Source organism: Anolis sagrei, chromosome 6 (assembly GCF_037176765.1).
Source record: "Anolis sagrei isolate rAnoSag1 chromosome 6, rAnoSag1.mat, whole genome shotgun sequence".
In the NCBI taxonomy this organism is placed as follows: domain Eukaryota; kingdom Metazoa; phylum Chordata; class Lepidosauria; order Squamata; family Dactyloidae; genus Anolis; species Anolis sagrei.
Window position 1 is genome coordinate 48330865 of NC_090026.1, and position 13115 is coordinate 48343979.

Genomic DNA, 13115 nt, shown 5'->3' on the forward strand with positions numbered 1-13115 from the left:
TGGTTGGTGGAGTCCAGAATGCTCTTTGATTGTAGGTGAATTATAAATCCCAGCACCTACAACTCCAAAATGACAAAATCAATCCTCATCCAACCCCACCAGTATTCAAATTTGGGAGTATTGGGTATTTGTGCCAAATTTGGTCCAGTGAATGAAAATACATTTTGCCTATCAGATATTTACATTATGATTCATAACAATAGTAAAATAATAGTTTATTTTATTTATCGTGTCATCCGCAACCAGAACATTGTATTACATTTCTAACAGAACAAAACAAACAAACAGATAAAAAAAACACACACAAATTTTGCAAACTTGGTAGCTGATTAAATGTCCTTTGACCAGTATCTGGCCACTTGGAGTGCCTCTGGTGTTGCCGCAAGGAGGTCCTCCATTGTGCATGTGGCAGGGCTCAGGTTGCATTGCAGCAGGTGGTCTGTGGTTTGCTCTTCTCCACACTCGCATGTCGTGGATTCAACTTGGTACCCCCATTTCTTAAGATTGGCTCTGCATCTCGTGGTGCCAGAGCGCAGTCTGTTCAGCGCCTTCCAAGTCGCCCAGTCTTCTGTGTGCCCAGGGGGGAGTCTCTCATCTGGTATCACCCACGGGTTGAGGTGTTGGGTTTGAGCCTGCCACTTTTGAACTCGGCTTGCTGAGGTGTTCCAGCGAGTGTCTCTGTAGATCTAAGAAAACTATTTCTTGATTTAAGTCATTGACGTGCTGGCTGATACCCAAACAAGGGATGAGCTGGAGATGTCTCTGCCTTGGTCCTTTCACTATTGGCTGTAACTTCCCGGCGGATGTCAGGTGGTGCAATACCGGCTAAGCAGTGTAATTTCTCCAGTGGTGTAGGGCGCAGACACCCTGTGATAATGTGGCATGTCTCATTAAGAGCCACATCCACTGTTTTAGTGTGGTGAGATGTGTTCCACACTGGGCATGCATACTCAGCAGCAGAGTAGCATAGCGAAAGGGCAGATGTCTTCACTGTATCTGGTTGTGATCCCCAGGTTGTGCCAGTCAGCTTTCGTATGATATTGTTTCTAGCACCCACTTTTTGTTTGATGTTCAGGCAGTGTTTCTTTTAGGTCAAAAATGTGAAGTAGCAACAAAAATAATTTCATGGTTGGGGGTCACCACAACATGAGGAACTGTATTAAGGGGTCACGGCATTAGGAAGGTTGAGAACCACTGGGTTAGACACAAAGGCGGCAGACATGCAAAAGTGACACAGCTAACAACCTACCAATAATTTAAATCCCAGAGCCTTACCATCCAAACATCTTTTTGCAGCCTGCCTTGGAAATTCAAAACACCTATTCTGTGAGCCTTAAGTGCCTGTATCCACCAAGCTCTGTCTGCTCCACAGTGGCATAGGGAGCAGTTTTTCCAATTCACCAGTCCTGCTCCACAGCCCTGCTGGGAGAGTGAGAGCCTTGTATGCTATTTTGTCCTGCAGTCGTAAAGCTAAACTAGTGATTAATGGAAGGACAGAAACATGTCAGGCTGGTGAAAGAAAAAGGGCAACAAGCAACTGAACTGATTCCAGTGGAGGGTGAAAGAAGGTTAATAAAAATGTTGTGGGTGCAGAAAGAGTGGAGGGAAAGTCAATTGATGAAATGCAGTAGTTGTGAAACTTGTGGCTGGGTAAGAAAGGTGTTCCAGAGATGGTAGGGAGTCTTCAATCTGATGGCTCTTGTCTGATGTCAGTGAGTAACTAGGCCTGGTTAGTACTTGGAAGAGAGCTACAAAAGAAAGCCAAATACTGCAGGCTATATTTCAGAGGCAATGGCAAACCATCTCGGAATATTCCTAGCTGAAGAAAATCCTATAAAATTTAAGAGATTGCCATAAGGTGGCAGGTGAGTTGAAGGCGGAAATGTGTGCATAAAGATATGCATGCACAAAATACACACATATATACATATAGACCAGTGGTTCTCAACCTTCCTATTGCCGTGACCCTTAATACAGTCCCTCATGTTGTGGTGACCCCCAACCATAACATTGTTTTTGTTGCTACTTCATAACTGTCATTTTACTATTTTTATAAATCATAATGTAAATATCAGATATGCAAGATGTATTTTCATTCACTGGACCAAACTGGGCACAAATACCCAATGCACCCACGTGTAAATGCTAGTGGAGTTGAGGGAGGATTGATTTTGTCATTTGGGAGTTGTAGTTGCTGAGATTTATAGTTAACCTACAATCAAGGAGCATTCTGAACTCCACTAACAATGGAATTGAACCAAACTTGGCACACACAACTCCCACGACCAACAGACAATACTGGAAGGGTTTAGTGAGCATTGACCTTGAGTTTTGGAGTTGTAGTTCACCTACATCCAGAGAGCACTGTGGACTCAACCAATGATAGATCTGAACCAAACTTGGCACAAATACTCAATATGCCCAAATGTGAAGACTGGTGGAGTTTGGGGAAAATAAACATTGACATTTGGGAATTGTAGTTGCTGGGATTTATAGTTCACCTACTATCAAAGAGCATTCTGAACCCCCACGAATTATACAATTGGGCAAAATTTCCCACACAGAATAGGGTGGAAGTAGGACCAGATCTAATGGTTTCAAGTTACAGGAGAGTACATTTTGATTGAGCATTGGAAGGAACTTCTTAACAATGAAATCAGATCAGGAACCGAATCAATTATAGAAAGTTATTGGGGCCTCCTCTTGATGTTTTCTAAAAGAGACTGGATAGCTATCTACTGGGGATGCTTTAGCTGGAGATCCTCCATTAAGCAAAGAACTGGACTAGATGACTCATGAGACCCATTCCAGTTGTATAATTATAATAAAGGTGAGTCCTTGTGCTTGAATTTTCTGACTTTTGCATGTTTCAGTTCCCTGCTAAACTTGCTTGAAACTATTTAGGTGAACATTGGATTTAATCCCAAAATGACACTAGAAGACATCTAAGCATTTGAGCCTATTCCTTAATCCCTATGCCTACACTGAAAGGCAGGACCATCCAGCTGTTAATATACACAGACAATAAAATCTCATAAATCTGAATCCTGACTATGGTATATTGCAAGCTGATATCTTCCAGAAAAAAAGTACTCTTCAGGGCAAAAAGCTCCCAATTACTCGAGCAAGCAAAGAAGCAAAGCTTCAGGCTGCAGGAGTTTACGTACACACTCCCAGTATCTGTCTAGCTAACCAATTTGACTTGGCACAGCCAAACATAAATAGCAACAACACATAATTGGCCTGGGATACCTTACAACATCCAATTTCTTTTAAATGGGCTAGCCTTGCTCCATAATCCCATAAATTGAGCTTAATCCCATAAACAGGTGCATTAAAACACAAGGTATGAGTTATCCAGTACAGTAATGGACTTTTCAGGTTCTTAGAGGTATCTTTACTCTTCTGCAATTTCCAGGGAAAAAATAATGCCTGGTAACACTGACAACCTGCCCTATGTTTTCCAAGTTATTATGTTCCATTATCTGGGTGGAGGCCACTAGGGGGCGATAGAGAGAAAGTCCATTTTATTGGGGGGGGGGGGGAAGGTAGTTGAAGGAGGAAAACCATTTCCTGTTTTTGCTGGTTATTCCCATCCCAACTTCCCATTTCATAATGGACAGTTGTTTCCACAATAGCGGCATGGGTGGGGTGGGAATAACAGGAAAACAAGGAAGTGGTTTTCCTCCTTCAACCCACCCTCCACCCCCATAAAATGGATTATCCCTCTCTCTCTAGTGACCCCTTGTGGCCTCCGCCCGGATAATGGAACAATACTATTTATTACTCTAAGTCTATTGATAAGTACATTTGTTTTTTATTATTTTATGTGTATGTCAATGTGTCTTCAAGTCAGATGGGCAAGTGCCAGTGAATACCAGGTGCTGGAGGCTATATTTCAGAAGAAGGAACTGGCAAAACTACCTGTGAGTATTCCTTGCCTTTGAAATTCATTGCCAGGTCCTTCTTTTTTAAAAAATTATATTTTATTAAGGTTTTGTTGAAAGAAGATAATATTTGGAAAAGAGAAAACACAAGAACCCGCATTTACAGTGAAAGTGGGGAAACATTTGTCATTTACAGGAAAGTATGAGAAGAAAAGAGAGAAGAGGAGGGAAGGAGTAAGAAAAAGCAAACAATAAAAATAATCTATGGGATGAGAAAATACTTGCTGTCTTCCTTTTTGCTTTCTATTTAGAGTTTTTTTTTTGTTATATCTAACAAAAAAAGATACATCAATAGTGTGGGAACAATATTCGGAAAGGAAAGTGGGAGATGAGAAAGGAGGGATTTTTAGAAGAAAAACACAAAAACAGAAATAACAGAAAAAAATGTTCTAGGTTGACTTCCTTCTATTAATCGGTGGTTAACAATAATTTTGCTATTAATATGACCAAATTGCCAATATTCACTGGATAATGGAGAAAGGAAGTTTCAGAAAAACATCTATTTCTGTTTTATTGACTATTCTAAAACCTTTGACTGTGTGGATCGTAATAAATTGTGGCAAGTTCTTGGTGGTATGCGCATACCAAGTCGCCTTATCTCTCTCCTGAGGAATCTGTACAAGGACCAAGTAGCAACAGTAAGAACTGACCATGGAACAACAGAATGGTTCAAGATTGGGAAAGGCGTATGGCAGGGTTGTATACTCTCACCCAACCTATTCAACTTGTATGCAGAACACATCATGCGATGTGCGGGGCTTGACAAATGCAAGGCTGGGGTAAAAATTGCTGGAAGAAACATTAACAATCTTAGATATGCAGATGACACAACTTTGATGGCCGAAAGCAAGGAGGAGCTGAGGAGCCTTCTAATCAAGGTGAAAGAAGAAAGCGCAAAAGCTGGGTTGCAGCTAAACATTAAAAAAAAAATCAAGATTATGGCAACAAGAATGGCTGACAACTGGGAAATAGAGGGAGAAACCGTGGAGGCCGTGACAGACTTTGTATTTCTAGGTGCAAAGATTACTGCAGACACAGACTCCAGCCAGGAAATCAGGAGACGCTTACTTCTTGGGAGGAGAGTAATGTCCAATCTCGATAAAATAGTGGAGAGACATCACACTGGCAACAAAGATCCACATCGTCAAAGCAATGGTATTCCCCATAGTCACCTATGGATGTGAGAGCTGGACGATAGGGAAGGCTGAGCGAAGAAAGAGAGATGCTTTTGAACTATGGTGTTGGAGGAAAGTTCTGAGAGTGCCTTGGACCGCAAGAAGATCCAACCAGTCCATACTTCAGGAAATAAAGCCCGACTGCTTGTTGGAGGGAAGGATATTTGAGGCAAAGATGAAGTACTTTGGCCACATCATGAGGGGACAGGAAAGCTTAGAGAAGACAATTATGTGGGGAAAGTGGAAGGTAAAAGGAAGAGGGGCCGACCAAGGGCAAGATGGATGGATGGCATCCTTGAAGTGACTGGATTGACCTCGGGGGAGCTGTGGGTGGTGAGGGCCGATAGGGAGCTCTGGCGTGGGCTGGTCCATGAGGTCCCGAAGAGTCGGAAACAACTGAACGAATGAACAACAACAAATATGACAGGAAATAATTGTACTTCCCTGTGTCCCTTGTAGTATCTTGTGAATGTCATATTTTATATTATCAAATCAATTTTCAGTTGCTCAAAGTCATTCTTTACCAGGTCCCAATGTGTTTGTTTCTTTGGTAGGCCTTGATTTGGGGAAATCCAATAAGTTAGTTGGTTCATGTTCGTTACTTTTACAATTTATTTTTTTTGCTAGTCTTCTCTTTTTGGGATTTCTTTGCTCCTCCAAATTTTCGCAAACACTATTCTGGCTGCAATCACTAAGAATGGCAATCACATTGCCAGATCCTTTTTTTGAAACATTGCTTCCAGCACCTGATATTCATTGCCCATCCAAGTACTAACCAGGGCTGACCCTGCTTAGCTTCCAAGATCAGAGGGGACCTGGTGCCTTTCCTGTTCCCCTCTATCTTGTGGGTTTCCTTAGAGGGCCATTCTCTCCCCTCTGTTGTTTAACATTTATATGCGTCCACTTGCTCAGCTGGTTCGAGGTTTTGGGCTTGAGTGTTACCAGTACGCTGATGACACTCAGCTTGTGCTGAAGATGGAAGGCCGACCAGACTCTGTACCTGATTATTTCCATCAGTGCCTCGAGGCCGTTACTGGATGGCTGCGTGCCAGCAGGTTGAGGGTGAATCCAGCAAAGACGGAGATCCTATGGCTGGGTGAACTGGGCAATGGGGATATCCAGCTGCCTACCCTGGATGGTGAGGCGCTACGCCCGTCATCATTGGTAAAAAGTCTGAGAGTCTTTTGGACCCTCTGCTAACGATTGAGGCCCAGGACGCTGCCAAGGCTGAGAGGAGATATGATAGCCATGTATAAATATGTGAGAGGAAGCCACAGGGAGGAGAGAGCAAGCTTGTTTTCTGCTTCCTTGGAGACTAGGACGTGGAACAATGGCTTCAAACTACAAGAGAGGAGATTCCATCTGAACATGAGGAAGAACTTGCTGACTGTGAGAGCCGTTCAGCAGTGGAACTCTCTGCCCCGGAGTGTGGTGGAGGCTCCTTCTTTGGAAGCTTTTAAACAGAGGCTGGATGGCCATCTGTCAGGGGTGATTTGAATGCAATATTCCCCTAATATATTGGCAGGGGGTTGGACTGGATGGCCCATGAGGTCTCTTCCAACTCTTTGATTCTATGATTCTATGAGCAGAACCGCCTTTTTTCATCTGCGGCAGGCTAGACGGCTGGCCCCCTACTTGTCCAGGGACGACCTAGCTACGGTGATCCAGGCTACAGCCATCTCAAGACCGGACTAGTGTAACGCCCTCTACATTGGTCTTTCTCTGTCGGTGATCCGGAAGCTCAAGTTGGTACAAAATGTAGCGGCTCGGCTTCTTGCGGGAATTCCGATGAGATGCCACATAACACCAATCTTACTACAGCTGCATTGGTTACCAATTGAGCACCAGATCACTTTCAAAGTGATGGTACTCACCTTTAAGGCTTTGCATGGTCTGGAGCTGATGTACCTGAGGGACCACCTCACCCCCTACCAACCCCAGAGATCCCTCCGTTCTGAGGACCAAGATTTGTTGGAAATTCCCAGTGTCAAGACCTTGCATCTAACAGCAACCAGACGCAGAGCCTTTACAGCAGTGGCACCATCACTCTGGAATAGTCTGCCACCCAAAGTCCGTGCCTTGTGGGACTTATCAGCTTTCCTCAGGGCATGTAAGACATATCTGTTTCGACAGGCCTTTGATCTTTGATATTGCTGTTTTTAAACTGTTTTAAATTGTTTTTAAGTTGTGTTCGATTTTAGCCTGTCCTTGTAAGCTGCTCCGAGCCCCAGGGGAGTGGTGGCATATAAGTTTGAATCTATATAAATAAAAATGTAATGTTAGTTCGTGCTACCATCAGAACTCAAAAACCACTGGGGGAATTGACACCAAATTTGGACACAAGACACCAAACAGTCCGATTTATGTCCTTCACTCAAAAAAATTGATTTTGTCATTTGGGAATTGTCGTTGCTGGGATTTATAGTTTACCTACAATCAAAGAGCATTCTGAACTCCACCAATGATGGAATTGGGCCAAACTTAGCACACAGTGCTTCCATGACCAACAGAAAAAACTGGAAGGGTTTGGTGGACATTGACCTTAAGTTTGGGAATTATAGTTCACCCACATCCAGAGAGCACTGTGGACTCAAACAATGATGGATCTGGACCAAACTTGGCACGAATATTCCATATGCCCAAATATGAACACAGATGGAATTTAAGGGAAATAGACTTTGACATTTGGGAGTTGTAGTTGCTGGGATTTATAGTTCACCTACAATCAAAGAGCATTCTGAACTCCACCCATGATGGAATTCAACGAAACATGGCACACAGGACTTCCATGACCAACAGAACACACTGGAAGGGTTTGGTGGGCATTGACCTTGAGTTTGGAAGTTGTAGTTCACCTACATCCAACTTTCTTCACCAGGGCAAGAAAATGTAATCAGAGCCCTCCTGACAAAGAGCCATCCAGCCATAGATATAGATAGATAGATAGATAGATAGATATGATTCTCTCTCACACACACAGATATAGTATCATAGATTTGAAAGAGACCCTTAAAGAAGGACTATGATATGCTGCATATTCCAGAGTAGGCAAACCAGACAATCTCCACATCAACACTGACAAAGAAACAACAAGAAATACCTTTCGGACCGCATCTCGGCCTATGAGCCCACGAGGGCCTTGAGATCGTCTGGGGAGGCCCTTCTCTCGATCCCGCCTGCTTCACAGGCACGGCTGGCGGGGACGAGAGAGAGGGCCTTCTCGGTGGTGGCCCCCCGGCTGTGGAACACCCTCCCTGTTGACATCAGACAGGCTCCCTCCCTTATGTCCTTCCGTAAGGGCCTAAAGACATGGCTATTTGAGAAGGCATTTAACTGAGTGCTACACTAACTGGTAATGACAACTGGAACGGAATATGGATTACGAGACTGGTTATGATTCTACGATAAGACGGAGCGGATTATTTTTAGTGTAATTATATTATTGTGTATTAGTGATAGGTTGATTTTTCGTTATTGCTTTATAGTAAATTGTCTTTTATATGTTGTACACCGCCGTGAGTCGCCCTAGGGCTGAGAACGGCGGTCAACAAATGCAGCAAATAAATAAATAAATAAATAAATAATTTAGTCACAAGCATAAAGGAATTACATATATTAGAAACCAACACTTTCTCATTACTTTATTTTCCAGATCACCAGACTGGGCCACAGCAACGCGTGGCAGGGGACAGCTAGTAATAAATAAATAAATAAACTGTGTTCTATAATGCAATACATCTTATTCTAGCTTGGCCCCTGTGGAGCGAAAGGTATAGTTTGCCCATATGCATATATGGAGAGGAGAGTGATGCAGACACACATTAGCTTCATCCTTTGCTTGTTCTTGCTGCATGCTCTGATGCTTGTCTATATATATATTTTAAAAACCTCTGTGTGAGTGTGTCTCTGTGCGTGGAAAGTGGGTAGAGACAGCTCTTCCATGCTAAAAAGGCAGGAGGAGGGATCTTGGAAGCTCACGTGTCCTGTTTCTCCTTTGCCTCCCCCCTCCCCAACTCTCCACATCTCTCTCCCTCACATCATGTTAGCCTCTTCTATCCATCACTGCAGAGCCAGGATGGAGAAATTTCACTCTCCCTCCTCTTGCCTATACCTAACTCTTCCTTGATTTTGATCCCCATCCCTTCATCTGTACCTCTCTTTCCTTCCCTCACTGTCCCCTTTATCCCTCCCCCCCTTCTCTTTCTCTCTTAGCAACAATTCAAAGAGGAAAAAAAGAAAGGAGGAGAGAAGAAGACAGCGAAGAAAGAGGAAAGGACCAGTGAGAATCCCAGACTTTCAATGCAAAGCAAAAGGAAACGAAGAAAGGGCACCACTGCGAGCTGTCTTCCTTGCATGCTGTACCAACTGGTGCCAGCCCGGGTTCCTATTATGAAGACATTATGAGCTGCCCGCTACAGACTTGGGTGTTGACTGCTTGCCTCTCTCTGCTGCTTTGTCATTCAGGTGAGGGGTGCCTGCCTTTGCTTTTGGACCCTCCAACTTTATTCTTTTATTGTGCATGGTTTTGAGATGAAGGGGAGCCAAGGGGTGGGAAGCCACAGTAGCCGACAAAAGGATGGGGTTACAATTCCTGCATCCTTCCAACAGCTGGCTGGGAGCATCTTGTTCCACCGCTGCCTCCTCTCCAAACAAATGTGACTTACTCCACATTGCCTTTTTTGAATGAGGCATGTGAGGAGGGAGGCTGATGGAAATGTACTACTTCTACGACTCTCCCTCTATTTTTTCTGGACATCCACCCACTCCCCGTGCCCACGTTTCGACACCCACCCCACCAAAGCAGGGACTGCAGCCTTTTCTGCTGCATAGACACATTTTTCTGCAGCTCTTTCCAGCCTAAGGTGGAGCAACAGCTGTGGTGGATAGGCTGCAAAATAGCATGAGCCTGGGATGATTTCGGGGAGAAGGGTAACAGTGGTCCCCTGGTTTATGGAGCCGAGGCTTACTATTTTTTAAAGGGAATGTAGGGTTCAGGGTGGTTTAGGGTCATCAACAAATGGTGGTGTTCCGTTTCCAGGAATGCTCGAGCCAAGGATCAGCCTTGGATGTCTGTATGCCAAAGTTCAGCCCAAAAATGCCAAAACAAAAGCAGAAGATGGGGACCCAGGCACAGTGCCCAGATGGCAATCTCACATCTAGGATGCAGGAGCCCCCAGTGGTGCAATGGGTTAAACCCCTGTGCCGGCAGGACTAAAAACTGACAGGTCGGAGGTTCGAATCTGGGGAGTGTACGGATGAGATCCCTCTGTTAGCTACAGCTCCCCATGCGGAGACATTGGAGAACCCTCCCATAAGGATGGTAAAACATCAAAACATCTGGGCATCCTCCTTGCAGACGGTCAATTCTCTCGCACCAGAAGCAACTTGCGGTTTCTCAAGTCGCTCCTGACATTAAAAAAACATCCAGGATGGCAGGACATGGTTTGCAGTTTGGGATTCTAGGAAGGCTCAAATCCTCTCATTTTGTATTTCTAGAACTTAACAATTTCTAGACTTCAGGAAGCCTCAAACATGGGTCAAAGCTAAGTGGTGTTTCAGGGTCATCAACAAATGGAGGTGTTCCAGTTCCAGGAATGTTCGAGCCAAGGATCAACCTCACATCTAGAATGCAGGAGCTCCAGTGGTGCAATGGGTTAAACCCTTGTGCCGGCAGGACTGAAGACTGACAGATCGGAGGTTCGAATCTGGGGAGTGTGTGGATGAGCTTCCTCTGTTAGCTCCAGCTTCCGATGAAGGAACATGAGAGAAGCCTCCCACAAGCACGGTAATACATCAAAACATCCTGGTGTCCCCTGGGCAATGTCCTTGCAGACGGCCAATTCTCTCGCACCAGAAGCAACTTGCAGTTTCCCAAACTACAAACCGTGTCCTGCCATCCTGGATATTTTTTAATGTCAGGAGCGACTTGAGAAACTGCAAGTTGCTTTTGGTGCGAGAGAACTGACCATCGGCAAGGAGGATGCCCAGATGTTTTGATGTTTTACCATCCTTAGAATCTCAAACTGCAAACCACGTCCTGCCATCCTGGATTTCGTTTTTGTGTCAGGAGTGACTTGAGAAACTGCAAGTTGCTTCTGGTGTGAGAGAATTGGCCGTCTGCAAGGACATTGCCCAGGGGACACCAGCATGTTTTGATGTTTTACCATCCTTATGGGAGGGTTCTCTCATACCCCCGCGTGGGGAGCTGTATCTAACAGAGGGAGGTCATCCGTACACTCCCCGGATTCGAACCTCCGACCTGTCAGTCTTCAGTCCTGCCGGCACAAGGGTTTAACCCATTGCACCACTGGGAGCTCCTGCATTCTAGATGTGAGGTTGCCATAAGCAGCCCGTGATCATCTGGGCACTGTGCTCGGGTCCCCATCTTCTGCTTTTGTTTTGCCATTTCTGGGCTGAACTTTGGCATACAGACATCCAAGGCTGATCCTTGGCTCGAGCATTCCTGGAACCGGAACACCACCATTTGTTGATGGCCCTGAAACACCACTTAGCTTTGACTCATGTTTGAGGCTTCCCGAATTCTAGAAATTGTTAAGTTCTAGAAATACAAGATGAGAGGATTTGAGCCTTCCTCGAATCCCAAACTGCAAACCATGTCCTGCCATCCTGGATGTTTTTTTTTTTAATGTCAGGAGCGACTTGAGAAACTGCAAGTTGCTTCTGGTGTGAGAGAATTGACTGTCTGCAAGGACATTGCCCAGGGGACACCCGGATGATTTGATGTTTTTATCATCCTTGTGGGAGGCTTCTCTCATGTCCATGTATGAGGAGCTGGAGCTGATAGAGGGAGCTCATCTGCCTCTCCCCGGATTCGAACTGTGACCTGTTGGTCTTCAGTCCTGCCAGCACAGGGGTTTAAACCACTGAGCCACTGGAGGCTAGTAATGATGGGATGAACAGAGTTACAGCTAAGCAATAGTATAACAACACCTAAAGGGTTGCATCTTCTTCAAACTACAAGAGTGGAGATTCCATCTGAACATGAGGAAGAACTTCCTGACTGTGAGAGCCGTTCAGCAGTGGAACTCTCTGCCCCGGAGTGTGGTGGAGGCTCCTTCTTTGGAAGCTTTTAAACAGAGGCTGGATGGCCATCTGTCAGGGGTGATTTGAATGCAATATTCCTGCTTCTTGGCAGGGGGTTGGACTGGATGGCCCATGAGGTCTCTTCCAACTCTTTGATTCTATGATTCTATTATTCTATCTTCCAAGTCTTTTAAGAGCTGGTCCCTGCATCCATCCCTTTTGTTGGCTTTGTTGGTTAGGCTTTTTGGGAGGTGCAGACCAACTACATCTGGAGAGCTGCACTTTTTCTGCCTCGGTATAGATTTTTGTCCCTGTCTCAGTTCTCTTTGGCTTGACCTGAGTAAGAGCTTGCCAAAATTTCCCCTCAAGGCTGTACAGAGGCACAGAACTGGAACACTTGACTTTTCCCCAAAAGAGTACTCTTGAGCATGTCGGAATAGATTTCCTTCAGCAGTGAGTACCACAACTGGCTTTTGTTTCCCTAACATCTCTGGTCTTCTTCCAAGGGCTTCCAGATCAGAACGGGAGCCAGAACAATGCTTAGTGTGTTGGCCCGGGATCTGGGAAAGCCAACTTCAAGCTCCCACTGAGCTCACTGCATAACCTTGGGCCAGTCATTCTCTCTCTTGACCTGGCCTTCCCTCTAGGCAGGCCCGTAGCCAGGATTTCGTTTCGGGGGGGGGGGGGGGGGGTGAATTTTTTTTCAGGGGGGGTTTCGGGGGGGGCTGAGTTTCGGGGGGGGGGGGGGGGCTGAGTCTGAGTGAAAGAGGGTCTAGCCTAGCAAACCTTTTGTATCATTACCCCAATACCCCCATGCATATGGGATATATTGAGTATGGTGATCAGATCATGATATGAATAAACATAACAGTTTAAATAATGCACCAGTAAGGCCTTTTCGCAAACCATCATGAGAATTTCGGGTGGGGGGGGGGGGGCTTTTTAAACA

General features: G+C 45.0%; 1 protein-coding gene across 4 annotated transcripts in view; it reads left to right on the forward strand.

The window, feature by feature from the left end:
• Positions 1-9090: 9090 nt before the first annotated feature.
• The window catches only part of ADAM11 (ADAM metallopeptidase domain 11), a 141468-nt gene continuing 137443 nt past the window's right edge, over positions 9091-13115 (forward strand). For all 4 annotated transcript variants that reach the window (XM_060781225.2, XM_060781226.2, XM_060781224.2 and 1 more), the window contains exon 1: positions 9091-9586. In XM_060781225.2, the coding sequence (XP_060637208.2) occupies positions 9523-9586 (64 nt within the window). In that variant the 5' untranslated portion in view covers positions 9091-9522. The remainder of the gene's footprint in view (positions 9587-13115) is intronic.